General features: G+C 42.5%; 1 protein-coding gene across 4 annotated transcripts in view; it reads left to right on the top strand.

Moving 5' to 3' along the window:
* Positions 1–14,613, top strand: part of AP2M1 (adaptor related protein complex 2 subunit mu 1) — a 55,322-nt gene that overhangs the window by 18,340 nt on the left and 22,369 nt on the right. For all 4 annotated transcript variants that reach the window (XM_084847678.1, XM_084847676.1, XM_084847679.1 and 1 more), the window contains exon 2: positions 10,613–10,729. In XM_084847678.1, coding sequence (XP_084703804.1) covers positions 10,656–10,729 — 74 coding nt within the window. In that variant the 5' untranslated portion in view covers positions 10,613–10,655. The remainder of the gene's footprint in view (positions 1–10,612; positions 10,730–14,613) is intronic.

Raw genomic sequence — 14,613 nt, 5'->3', positions numbered from 1 at the left:
GGGTCAGAAACCTTTGCTGATCTACTGAAAATCCTTGTATAATCTACCTTCTGCCCACCTCCGCTTTAGGCTACTTCCAGCTTAGTTGTTATCTAGTCAAAAATAAGTATGTGTTTAATTTGGAAAGGGGGTGCCAATAAAAATCTTGGTTATTTAGAATTGGATGGCCTTGTAGGCCCCTTCTAACTCTACTATTCTATGATTCTGTGGAGTTACTCTCTAACATTTGGCTAAGTGCATGCTGTGAATCACATAGTGCATCTCAGGTGAGGCAAAATAAAGGGAAAAGAGAATATGGCAGAGATTCAGCTGTGCAGAAATGGAGATCTTAATAGGGATGAGGAAACTGTCAGAGGTGCTCTAGAAAAAAAGTTCTTTTGAGATGGATACCCGTCTGTCCTAGTGCTCTCTGCTTTATTTGGAGAATAGAGAACAAAATGTGCATGCCTTTAATCTATAATGGCCATTTTGTTTATCCAAGGCAGTGTCCTAAGTGAGTTTAGGGCACTATCTATAATCTCTCCTCTACAGCACTGTTTTGAAGGCTAAGATAAGAGCAGTTACTGGAATGGATATGCTGATTTGGAGGAGTAGCTGAATGAAAGTAAACCTGGATACAAACTGGGTCTGTCCAAAGTAATTGTCTGCAAGAGATAAGTTGTACACAAACTTTTGGTAGTGGCCTGAACTTGTCAATATAAATGAGGTTCACTCCTTGAGCAATGCATTCAGCTTGGTGCTCTCAGAGCAATTTGGGAATGTGAAAATTGCAACTTGGTATAAACACAGGGGGAACACACTTCTGCTTGCCTGGGGTGACTGTCCCTTGTTTTCTGGTAGGAAGGACACCCTGCAGTCTCTGGCAGGCTCCCACTTGTTCTTTAGTTTGGAAAAGCAAAGAAACAGTCACTTCTCCCACTATTGCCTCACTTGCACCAAGGAAAGACCCTCACTTGCACCAAGGAAAGTTTGATAGAAGGCTTGAGGAATTGGTAGCAAGAACAAATAGAGGCTTACTTGGTAAGACAAGCTGATATTTGTAGATCCCTATATAAGGACCTAGCTGATATACCCGGTGTTGCCCGGGATGTAATTTTGTCAGAGGTACTATTTGTTAGAAATATCTTAAGGGAGGTTTACGCTTTTTGGAAAGGCTCCATAAGAAAGGTGAAAAGAAAAATTCAGCACATTTTTTATTATTATTATTATTATTTTTTTAAATTATAAAGAGTACACAACAGTTTTTGCTTCTTCTTACAAACTAATTCTGCAACTTATAACTGTATGGGAGAACAATATGGAAATTCCTGAGCAGCATAATGGGTGACATGATGGCAACAACTATGGACCTAAAGTTAAATATTACCAAGTACAAATTCATTCTAAGGCTTGTTTATAAACAACATTTGTTGTTTGTCCAGTTGGAGCAAAGGGGGAATTGCATACTTAAGGCCAAAAGAAGCTGAGTTGGAAAAAATCCTCAATTCAGCTACACGTAAAACTCTGCTATTTTGCCCCTCATTTTGCAATTCCCTTCTCAATTCCCTGCAGTTCACTTTTTTATGAATAAAGCCCTAAGTCTCCAGTCCACTGTGTCATCCCAGCCCCTCAGACAGGTGAGCACACACTGCACCGCATTTCACATTAGTGCTAATCGCACACTACTAACAGATACATCTGGCTTTGAAAGGGGTAAAGATATTTAACAGCACCTTGCTTGCTTGTTCAATATTGCAGCAAGAGGGGAGAGAAACTAAATGCTCTGCAGGGTCAGAAAAGAAATGGTGAGTAAACGGGAGGGAACAAATGGCAGCCAGCCAATCCAAGGTGAAGGAAGTCAGAGTGAATGGGAGAGAGACCAATAGAATGAAAGGTGGCCAGTAGGGTGAGTGGTAGCTCAAATCACAAACCTGGCTTGTACCATGATTCAGAGGGAGTACTTGTTAGTAAGGGAAAGTATAAACACAGTAATAATGTGACCCATTGACTCCTGTCATACACTCTGGCAAGTGAGAATGTGAAGTAAAAGAGGCAGCAACTGTAGGGCCCAAATGGCAGGCTCAGTGGGCCCCTGCAATGTGATTAGGCCCAGGGCAGCTCCCCCTTATGCCCTGTGTTACAGACGGCCCTGCAGCCAGCCACAAACCCACACACAATGACATATATATATATGAGACTAGCAAATGGACCCAGCTTCGCACAGATTGGGAAGAGCCCTTTGTTTAATGCGACAAAGCCGTACAGAACTCTCAGAGGTAGACATTGTGCTTGCCCCATCTGAGTGAAGCCACGCCCATTTGAACCTCAAGGCATGGCTTCTGCCATGGAGTTACCTGTGTATTGTATCTATATTACTTTCCAGCCAATTTCAGTTTTTGTGTGCTAATTGCTATTTCATAGTGCTTTTCCTATGGTTAAAATTTGCTTACTGCAATGCTGAATTGTCATGCCAAGTTTGGTTGAAATTGATCAAATGCTATTGACGCTATAAAGTTTTAAAAATTTTGATTGGCCAGCATCTTGTTTCAGGATGGTGAACCCAATTTTGTATGGTTAAAATCTACTTGCTGCAGTGCTGATTCATGATGCGAAGTTTGGTTGGAATCAGTCAAATGGTATTGAAGCAATAAATCTGTAAAATAAATAAATACATACATACATACATAATAAAAGATTGGCTGCCATTTCGTTTCAAGATGGCAGACAAAATTTTCACTGTGCCTAAAATCATCCCAGATAGAGCTAGAACAAATCCTAAAAGTTTCATAACAATTGGATGTACAGTTTCTTTGCACAGGTGGTAGTGGCCCTTACGTTGATACAATTAAGCGTTCCAGCAAATTTACACAGCTGTCAGAGTTGGACACATTGTGCCCACCCCATCTGAGTGAAGCTACACCCATTGACACTCCTAAGCACAACCCCTGCCATGGTGCACCCCTATAGCCCCATGAGGGAGGTACCTGAAGGGGATGCCCCACAGCAGGGGAAGGTTAATCTGTTGCGGCTTCAAACTATATGGAATGCAAATAGGGATGTACGAAACACCTGGCTCTGTGCCGGGGCATCCGCGGTGGGGGGGAGGCACTCCGTCCCTCCCCCTGGAATCCTCCCTGGCCAGCTCCGCTCTGCGGCGGCTCTGCGGAGCCGCCAGCCAGGGCTGGTTGCAGCCGGAGTTCCGGCCACGGCCGGGCTGCTGCGGCTGCAAATGGCGGCCGTTGCAGTGGCCGCCATTTGCGTCCTTGCAGGCAGCCGTGATAGACCATTTGCGTGGCTACCTTTACCGTGATAGGCTACGTAAATACTTATGTAGCGTATCACTGCTGCCTGCAAGGATGCAAATGGCGGCCGCAGCATCCTGGCAGCGGCTGGCCAGGAGACCAGCTGGAGTTGCTGCCACCGCTTCCGCCCCAAGTAAGGTCCGTCCCGGGGGGGATTCCGCAGGGGGGTGGGAGGCTGTTCTGCCACGGATTCTGGGGATGGGGGCGGATTCCAAAGAATCCGGCCTCACTGGATTTTGTGGCAGAATTGTCTGACATCCCTAAATGCAAGGCTACTTGCTAAATAGTGAAGTCTACCCCTAGTGGCTGAAAAGGTAACTGTAGGCTTCAACCACATGGAGACACTTAAATTAATTACAATTAATGTGTTTTAAAAACAAAATAACCCTGAAGGGCACATTGCTAGGGTCTCCTTAGTACACATGCCACATGTCAGGTGTCTAGCTTTCATGGTCTTGGAGCTATGGCGATGACAGGCAGAGACACATCTTTTATGATTATATGTAATATAGTTAGAATGTATGGCTAAAATTGGCTCGCAGCAGTGCTGAATCATCATGCCAAGTTAGGTTGAAATTGATCCAATGGTATTGAAGCTATAAATATTAAAACATTTTGATTGGCCACCATTTTGTTTTGAGATGGAGAATGAAATTTTCACTGTGCTTAAAATAATCCCAGATAGAGGTACAACAATTCCTGAAAGTTTCATAACAATCAGATGTACAGTTTTTGAGTTTATTGAGGGCATAAAACAAACGCTTCCTTTTATTTATATAGAGAAGAAGAAGAGAAGACTAGGTGGTTTCCCTAATTTAACCATCTGTTGCTGGGCCTAGAACATCTGGAGCATGACATTAAAAAAAGGGTTAAAATGAATTTTAAGAACTTAAGGTTCTTGCTTATGCAACCTGTTTTCTGAATGCACTGCCACAGTTAATTGTGATCTTGCCCTAGCTGCATGCTGCATTGAGTGGTGATCCTGGAGAGTTGGTGGTTATGGCTTTCAGGTTAAATTTCAGTCAAAGTTCTGGCATTATTTCATTGAGCTTCTGATGCTTTAACATACTAATAATAAGCTGGTGGAACCTGAAATGCCATTGACTGAAATGCACAAGATGAATATTGTAAGTCACATGTGGGCAAACCCAGCCATCAAACATCTCTTGTGTAGCCCACCACAGGTGCCCAGTTCGATGGTCCCCCACCACTGATTCCTCCCATGTCTGCTGATTTTACCATGGAAACTGCAGGAGTTATTGCCGTCGCTGCCATTGCCACTGATACTGCTGTTGTCGCCCTAGTAGCTGCTCTCTGAGGGCTCTATGGTTGTTCCCGCTGAATGTGGAAGTTAGAACGTCTTTTGAGTGAAAGAAATAAGGGAATAAATGAAAAGATTTTGTATTGGTAGATCTTTAGTTATAATTTCAGCCAAAAAGAGAAGAATAGGAGATGAACGTGGTGTTTTCTAAGAGAACTGGGTCCACCCAGCCCCCTTCCAGCATGTGGCCTTGGCAGGTCACCCATTGTGATGTGGGATTTCCAGAACATTTTTGAACTGGACAGTTTTCCTTTGTGAATTATGATAATTTGCATAGACTAGTTTGCATCAGAAATATTTCAGTTTGTATCAGATAAATTTCTGTTGCCCCAGAATGTTAAAATTTAGCATGTTCATTTTAATAAGCCAAACGAAAAAAAGCACCACATGTTAATTTTTTTTGTCCCAGTATACCACAAGCACTTGACCTGAAAAATTAAAGCATATGCAATGTGATTTAAATGTTATATTATGTAGAAATTTTATTCGAATATTTGTAAAAAAATATTGCTACCAGTGAACATATGGTATGGAATTTTTCCAGCTTTGGAAAACTGCAAGTACCAAGACAGTTGTACTTCTTACATTGTTTAAATTTAAGAAAAAAAGGTACTGAAAACTGTTGACACACCAATACATTTATCATTGCAAAGAACTATGCCTGATATAATGACACTGCTCATCCATTTCATGAGTTAAACTCTTCTGCGGAGGTCACTGAGGTACCTTTAGTTTCACTGTCACTACTTTTTAGATCCGTTTCACACTGACACATATATGTATTTCAATGACATGTGTTTTTTCTTACATGCTAGGGATAATCACTTGAAAAAAAATTGCAGTTTGAACTGCCAAACTTGCCTAATATTGTATTTGCAATTGGCATCCATTCATTGTTAGCAGTCGACTTATGATATAGATTTTTTGTTTTGTTTTGGGAAATCTTCCAACCACCCATCACTGGTCATCCAGTACCTAGCCTGGCTCTCAACCTGAAAAGTCTGTTCACCCCGCTCTAAACATTTGCTGTTGGCTAATGTGTAACGTCTAGAACAGTATTATATTTTGCCCACTTTGTTTTGCATTTCATGGTACCTGTGTCTGGCTATGTGGAGGCACCTAGGAAAACAGGTGTTTACTCTGAGAAGTGCAGCATTGGTTAGTTTAGTATGTTCTACTGGAATAGAGGTGACTAACTGACCTGAGCATAAATAGGTTCGATTTCAAACCCTAATGTTCTTGTCAACATCTCATCCATTATGCTCCCATAGACTTCTAAAAAGGGTAGATCTAAGTGTGCATCTCATTGAAAGCATACACTGTAGAGGAATGACTCCAGTATTAGGATGCACATCCTAATGCAAGGCAGAGTTGGCCTGGTTCCCTCTTCCCTGTCCCTTAGAAACCTTGACCCTGTTCACACATCATGATAAGCCTGTGTTCCAGGGGAACCCTGGTTTATCATTTATGAGTAGTATGATTGTACATGCTACCCAACTCTTCCTGCTACATGCAGGAGTAGCTAAACAAACCATGTATCTTCTGTCAGTGGTTTGTTTAATGTGCAAACCAGGACCTTTAGCTTGTCGCTACCACAAGAAGCCAGAGAAATACCCTTGGTTTGTTCTTGGGTTATTTCTCTGGCTTTTCAGGGGAGAGACAAGCCAGGTTTTCTGGTTCTCACATCATGCTAAAATAACCATGGGCCAAAGGTCCATGGCTTGTTTAGCTGCTCCCACTTGCAATGGGAGAGATCAGTCAGTCTAACTGAGAAGAATATTTTGATTTAAATGTTCTGTAGGACTCTGCCTGAGACTATAGGTATTGTGCTGCATTGCTTAAATAGACTCTGATGCAACATATCTTGGTCTTGATTCCCAACAAACCTTTCTCAGGACAAAGCTTCCTTCTTTTTATTCTGCAGAACAATTAAGTGCAGTTACTTGGAAACATGAATCTGTCTTTGTATGGGACAGATCTTGGCAACCAGTTTTATGAGTCATCCTTTTTTGTAATACATTATAGCGTAATCTAATGTAGCCACTGATGCTTACAAGGCTGTTCTATGTATGGAGTTGTCAAACTATTGCTTAATCAAGGAGCCTCATAGTGCTGTCACTCTGTGGCTGTTAATTCTGACAAACGTCCCTTGGTTTATGCCACCTAATGTGGTGCCTAACAAACTGTATGACTATAACGATCAGGGGTCCACAATGTATGTCCAGGCTTAGTAGCCAAAAATTATTTCTACTACCCAGCAAGAATATTGTAAAAATGCCTCAATGCACACAGAGTACCTTTACCTTTCCATCCAGCAAATGGCAGCCTGTTTCTTCTGTAGAATAAAGGAGAAGGGCTAATAGCGCAGAAGACATTGTTTCACATAGGCCTGGTGGTGAATGGTGGAGACTGGGGCTACAAAGGTTCTTCACTAACTGCTGCTGAGTTCCCAGAGGACAGTAGTACTGGCAGGAGGGAGCAAAAGATACTGCATGGGGGAACTGGCTTTGCACATGGAGAGGGAGAGAAGATAAAACATAATACTGAGCAGCACCAGAGAGATCGTACTACAGCCAGCATTCCTCTCCACCCACCCATCAGATCTGCAGTATTCCCAGAAAGAGAAGGGAGGGGAAATGGTTGGGGAGGGTGTGTGTGTGTGTGTGTGTGTGAGAGAGAGAGAGAGAGAGAGAGAGAGAGAGAGAGAACCTTTGCTTGGTGGCATTCCAAACTAGAGAACAGACTCTCTCTAAAAAGTGACTCTGATTTAGTTGCTGTAGTGCAACCTGCCTTTCTGAGCATTCTTGCTCACCAAAATAAAATACTTTCTCATCCCAGGCCTGTTGGTGACTGGGTTGGAGGCTGATATTGATCCTAAAAGTGTGGTGTTCCATCCTTGGATACTTAGTCATGTGAAAAAGGAAGTACACCTTCTGTGAGTTCTATGGTTTTACGTATCAGGACATAATAAAAACCATCTGGTCCTTAGCAGGTCTTAAAATTAGGTAAATACAACCTCAGATGAACAATGACACATGACATATTACACTGTGTCATTATTTATTTTACAGAAATAAAGCCAAAATGGAGAAGCCATGTGTGAAAAACTAAGTACACCCTTACTACTTCCATAGATATGAAGAGGCTAAGTAGCAGCCAGGTGCTGCTAATCAAATGCCCTTGGTTACTTGATCATCAGCAAGTGTGACCACCTTCTATAAAAGCCGAAGTCTCAGGAGTTTGCTGGTCTCGAGCATTCAGGTGTGTGTTAACACAATGCCAAAGAGTAAAGACATCAGCAATGATCTTAAAGAAGCAATTGTTGCTACCCATCAATCTGGGAAGGGTTATAAGGCCATTTCCAAACAATTTAAAGTCCATTTTACAGTGAGGAAGATTATTCACAAGTGGAAAACATTCAAGAGGTTTGCCAGTCTTCCCAGGAGTGGACGTCCCACCAAATTCACCTCAAGGGCAGACTCTGCAATGCTTAGAGAAATTGCAAAACATCCAAGGGTAACATCTCAGACTCTACAGGGCTCAGTCAGCATGTTAAAGTTCATGACAGTACAATTAGAAAAAGACTGAACGAGTATGGTTTGTTTGGAAGGGTTGCCAGGAGAAAGCCTCTTCTCTCTAAAAAGAACATGGCAGCACAGCTTAGGTTTGCAAAGTTGCATCCAAACAGATCACAGGACTTCTAGAACAATGTCCTCTGGACAGATGAGACCAAAGTGGAGATGTTTGGCCATAATGCGGAGCGCCACGTTTGGCAAAAACCAAACACAGCATATCAGCACAGACATCTCATACCAACTGTCAAGCACGGTGGTGGAGGGGTGATGATTTGGGCTTGTTTTGCAGCCACAGGACCTGGGCACCTTGCAGTCATTGAGCCAACCATGACCACCTCTCTATACCAAAGTATTCTAGACTCAAAGCTAAAACTTGGCTGGAACTGGGTCAGGCAACAGGACAATGATCCCAAGCACACCAGCAAATCTACAACGGAATGGCTGAAAAAGAAAATCAAGGTGTTGCAATGGCCCAGTCCAAGTCCAGACCTCAACCTGATTGAAATGCTGTGGTGGGACCTTAAGGGAGTTGTGCATAAACAAATGAGTGCAAACCTCAATGCACTGAAGCAATGTTGTACAGAAGAGTGGGCCAAAATTCCTCCACAGTGATGTGAGACCCTGATAAAGTCATACAGGAAACGATTACTTCAAGTTCTTGCTGCTAAAGGTGGTTTTACAACCTATTGAATCATAAGGTGTACTTAGGTTTTCACACATGGCTGCTACATTGTGGCTTTATTTCTGTAAAATAATGACCCGGTGTAATATGTCATGTGTTGTTGTTCATCTGAGATTGTATTTACCTAATTTTAAGACGTGCTAAGGACCAGATGATTTTTATTATGTCCTGATACGTAAAACCATATAACTCAAAGAGGGTGCACTTTCTTCATCACATGACTGTACATAAAAGCATACTGTCTCCCCCAGCTGTGCATGGTTTCTGGGTTTTCTGGCTGCAGGTAGGCATCAGTAGAAGTCAGTCAAAGGAAGCAGTGGTGCATGCTGGCACGTAGGGATAATAGTTGTAGAGATGCCTCTGGTGAGGTCTGTTAGCTCCTCTCTCCTTGGAAGAAAGCAACCTCTGTTGTTGTTGTTGTTGTTTTTAAATGAATTGAGTCAGGCGCACAGACATATTTATTTTATCTGCTTGTGAGAACAGTCTTAACTCTTATGCTCACTGCCAAGATAAAATAAAACCGCAGGTTGTTCTTGTCCTTGCATAGCTTGGAGAGTTGATAGCTGGGGGCCATGTCATGTTGGAGCAGTGTGGGCAGGGCTCTGTTACGACTAGGACAGTGTAGCTCCACCAAAGTTGTACAGGAAACTGTCTAGATAGAGGGCAAAACATGAGAATTGTTGACTTTAAGGAAGCAAATGTAGCTTGCTGCTAGTTGAGAACCCTCATTACCTATGGGCTTCCCTGCAGAGCCTGGGGAAGTGCAGAGACTTTACAGATTCCAGTGGGAATTGCCCAGCAGGGCAGTTCTAGATATCTTTCCTGCTTTGTCAGAATGGACTGTGGTGGACAATAGGCACGAGTGGTGGAGTGGCTTGTGCTTATGAATTAACTTCAAGCGTTGGTTTTGCAGGGCTTCAAATTAGTTTTGCAAGGTTGATATTGAAGTCAGACCATATAGGTAGAAATGGGAAACTACTAAATGAGTCAACTACATTTGTGCAAGTAAGGTAGGTTTTTTGTAGAGAACACAAATGCTTATTCAATAGAATGTTTGTCTTGAGCGTAGGTCATAACAAAATATCATATTGGACCCCTAATTAAATACCTATCTAAAATTATATTTAGGTTGTTTTTAAGGGTGGAAGCCTCTCCAGGCGGTGTCCAATTAAAAACCATACAAAGCAGATATATATTTTTTTAAAATCCATAAATCCTATACTAGTGTTGCTTATTAGGCTATGAATGAATACAGTACTAGAACTAGGGCCCTGTGAACTTCAGCTGGCATTGGTAGCCAGCCAAAACTTGAGCTAGCCATGACCCTTCATCATGCTGAACTTGACACAGCACTTTGGGGGTACCTGCTTGTTTCCAAAGTTGGGGACAATCTCCCCATCACCAGATGTAAGCTCAGGAGAAGGGCAGGGGAGTGTAGTGCTGTCCTTGGGAGATGCTCTCCTAAGTAGTTATGCTCAGCACAGACTAGTGCTGGGAAGAGCGGGCTACAGTGCAGTACTCTTAGGGGTACAGAGGAGCTTGTAGTAAGTGGATTTGTGGTCCCTTGATTGGATCTCTGCATGTCATGTACCTATCTCAATGTGTGCTGATGGGTGGGGAAATGATGTGAGATGTTTGGATTAGAAGTGTGAGGACTTGTGTCTTCCATGATGTGGAGAGGCCAGTGTCCAAGAATGTTCTTGATCTGCTAAAATGGAACTTACTAAATGAACTCCTTCTCCTGTATCTGTAGATCTGATCTAAGCACCATGGAAAAGGAAGACTAAGATTTCAACATGATTGGAGGCCTGTTCATTTATAATCATAAGGGAGAGGTTTTAATCTCTCGAGTCTACAGAGATGACATTGGGTAAGTACTTGACAACATCTTCATCCTGCTTTCATTCAGCACCCCAATCCAATTTCTTGTAATTTCTGAGCTGCTGCTTTAACTGTGTGCATGTAGAGACTGTACGGTGTGTGTTGCATCCAGGCTGTGTCCATCTTGCTACATTTGTGGCTATGTGTTGTCGTGCATCATTCCCAGGCAGTGACCATGAGGGCAACATTGGTAGGAATAGCTCTCCTTATATGCTTTCTTAATTCTAGTGTGCCAAGAGAAAAAAGTACTTAAGCTTTTGAGCAGTTTCATAGGCTTTATCAGTGAAATCTTGAGTTCAAACAGTGTTTTGGGGGTATCTGGTCTTAAAGGTTGTTTTTTACTTGGGCTCCATGATAGGGCTCATTCATCTAAAGATGCTTTCCCACTTTCATGATTAGCAACAGTTTGTCTTAATTAGCTTTAAATGTAGTAATGGAAACATAACATTCACATCTAGCCTGGAGTAGAGATGCATATATGATGAGCTTTTGAAGTTAATGTCACAACACCGATATAACTCAAGACTTGGTGTTAAAATGGGAATGATCTCTAGTCTAAAAGGAGAGTGCCATACCGAAAGACTACTAGACATGTCAGTAGAGTATATCAAAATTGTAATGGGGGAAGGAGAAGAGTAGCCTAATTCAAATCAAGGAGGTACCTGCAGCTGTGGTGCTATTCTAGAAGCTAGGGTGCTCTACAAGTCTACCTGATAACTACAGGTCTGTAAATGCAGCATAAGAACATAAAGGGAGCCCTGCTGAATCAGGTCCACCTAGTCCAGCATTCTGTTCACACAGTGGCCAACCTACTGCCCACAGGAAATCCACAAGTAGGATGTGAGCGCAACAGCACCCTCCTGCCCATGTTCTCCAGCAACTGGCGTGCGTAGGCCTGCTGCCTCTGATACTGGAGGTAGCATATAGCCATCAGGGCTAGTAGCCATTGACAGCCTTCTCCTCCAGGAATTTTTCTAATCCCCTTTTAAAGCCATCCAAATTGATGGCCGTCACTATGTCTTGTGGTAGTGAATTGCATCTTGGTGTCTTTGTTTTTGTTCAGATTCCTGAGATCTTATTTGCTGGCGTATAGTCAAATTCTCATAGCTCCCTAGAAATGTAGGTGGTGTCTGGATCAGGGTTCAGAAACCAGAATTTTGGGGTGGGGGGTTGTTGGCCAGTAATTCCTCCTGTACTTCCTTCCAACTCGAGATACTAACTGATGCTTGCAGAGCTAGATCCATCCAATGAGTCATCTTGTCTTTATCTTTAAGACAGCACTTCTGCTGTCTGAGAAGCTGTATAATCGTTGCTTTAGGATGGTGGCTTCCTCTGTTTGACTTGCCAAGGCCTCCCGCATTGTTGTGCTGCTATCCTAGTTGCCTGTCTGGGTCTGAGGCCTGCAGTGGAGAGAGTGTAATGTGAAACCCCTCTATTGTAGCTCTGTGTTAAACATGTGAGAACTATGGCAGTTTATTATTTGTTTTATTTATTACTACTTTTATATCCCACCTTTTTTCCTCTTGCAAGGTACCCAAAGCAGCTTACATGGTCCTCCTGCTCTCCATTTTATCCTCACAACAATCCTGTGAGGTAGATTAGGCTGAGAGTCCGTGACTGGCCCAAAGTTACCCAGTGAGCTTCATGGCCAAGTAAAGACTAGAACCTGGATCTACCAAGCCCCAGTCCAACATTCTGACCACCAGTCCAACACGCAGTAGTTGCATGATTGTGCAGCGATGGGGATTCATGCGGTCTTTTGGAGGCAAGACTGGGCAAGCATTAAACTGCAAGGCTGACCTAAATCATCCCTAATAGATGTCTGCCTAGCTGTTCTGTCAAGGAATATGATTGGCACACCGTCATCCTGTTGCCCAGTCTTTTGACAAATCCAGTCTCCAGCGGTCAGAAGTTGTCAGTTGCATAGGAATTTAATCTTGTCTGTCTAACTGTAGACTAGAGATAAACAATTTTTGGAAATTTTGAAGCCATGAGGGGGGGAACCTCTCCCCCCCGTTTTTGCAGGGAGAGAGTAGAAATATTGGAAATTGAAAAATATACAATCCTTTTTAGTGTTATTATTTATTTATTACATTTCTATACTGCCCAATAGCTGAGGCTCTCTGGGCAGTTCACAATTAAAATAATAGAACACAATAAAATACAATATAAAAGTTTAAACTGCAGTATAAAATAAACATAATAACCTAATAAAACCTATCAGCAGTGCAAAAATTTAAAACACAGTAACAGATTTAAAACCACAGAAATTGAAAGAATAACATCCCTAGGAAAATAAGGTCTTCAATTGGCGCCAAAAAGAGTGCAACGTAGGTGCCAGGCAAGCCTCTTTAGGAAGCTCATCCCACAACTGGGTTGCTAACTAGGTTTCTTTTAGGTATAGTGTTTATTTTGGTGGGAGCTATTAAAGGTTTTATAACTGATGACTAATAGGTGAGGTCTAATTGGGAAATTTATTAAAAGCTGTGGCAATGAGTTTCATAGACCTAAGCCTTAAAGCTTTTTTTTTTTTTTTTTTTTTTAAGAAACATAGGTGGGATAACCTACACATTGTTCCATTGCAAGTGGTTGCTTTGGGGGGAATACTACAGAGTTTCTCTCGCCTGTAGGTTTTAGAACTACACTCACTGACAGCTACAGTATTTAACAACAAGCCCAGAAATACAGGACTCTAGAAGATAACCCAAACTCAAATAACCTCAAAATAACTCATGGCTTGTTTTAGGGTTATTTGAGGGTTGTCTAACCCTTAAACAGCCTCTGCTGCCTAGGTTTGCATGACATGGTGAGCCACAGCAGGTTGGGCACCCACAGGCACCATGCAGACATGGTTCCTGCGGATGCCTGGTATGAAACGACAGCTCCTGCAGGTAAATTAAACCATGGTGGTCTGTCGTGTTGTTCAAACCAGGTCATAAAGTCCATGGGCTGCATTGTTTCCATTGAAATGTTGCTGCATCACATTTCTTCTGGAAGATGAGGACACTGGGGAAACAGGCCCTGCTGCATACACCCTGGGAGTAGGGGGAGACCTTTATCATGCCCATGGACATATGTTGCCTACCTGCCGTGGAAGGGATAGTTTAGTTACTGCTTAAATTCAGCTTGCTAAATTTGAGGGTACAGAGCTTGCAGGCAAGCTACACACTTGCTGGTACAAAGAACTTGTTACTAATCTGCGAAATATAGCCACACTCTAATAGCGGGCAGATAAGGAATGGGAAGCATTCTATGCAGTTGATGTGGGAGGAGCAACTCAAACCCCCCACAACTCCATAACTGTGCTCAGTCAGTGTGAGTTCTTGCATTTTAATTTAAAAAGTGCAAGTGCCATCTTCTTGCAGTTGAACCTTTGCATGAACCTTTGATTTGGCCTAGTGTCCTGTTCTGGGACTGCTTGGCTTGTGAAGCATACCCAGCTGTGGTACCTAGTCTCCAAAAGCCCACTTCCAGTATTGGCACAATGCAGCAAATGTTGTGCGAAGCTGGCTTGACTTGGTTTCTAGCCTTGGGAACTTAACTTTAAGTCTGAATTTGGCAACTGAAAGCTAAGTATGGCTTTGTCCTGGGACCTAATGTTGAGCTTGTCCTTGCACCTTTTGAGTTTATGGCAAACAGCTTGATAATTAGTTCAGCTTGGTAAATGGCCTTTTCCCTAGTAAGCTGTGGAGAGTTAATTTCTTCCAGGTGACCAGAAATGGAATCTTTTGCAAAAGTTGTTTTATTTAAAATATGTACAGACTGCTTACTATCTGGTTGACAGGTTAGTAATTTTCAGGGACTAGTAAGGCTGGGTCTGATCATTATGATGAAGCTAGTGTTCAATCTTAACTATTTGCCAGGAGGCTGAAT

The sequence above is a fragment of the Heloderma suspectum genome, chromosome 3 (assembly GCF_057233095.1).
Source record: "Heloderma suspectum isolate Gila_16-S chromosome 3, 16-S_ref, whole genome shotgun sequence".
NCBI lineage: Eukaryota > Metazoa > Chordata > Lepidosauria > Squamata > Helodermatidae > Heloderma > Heloderma suspectum.
This window is presented reverse-complemented; position numbering and strand designations above follow the sequence as displayed.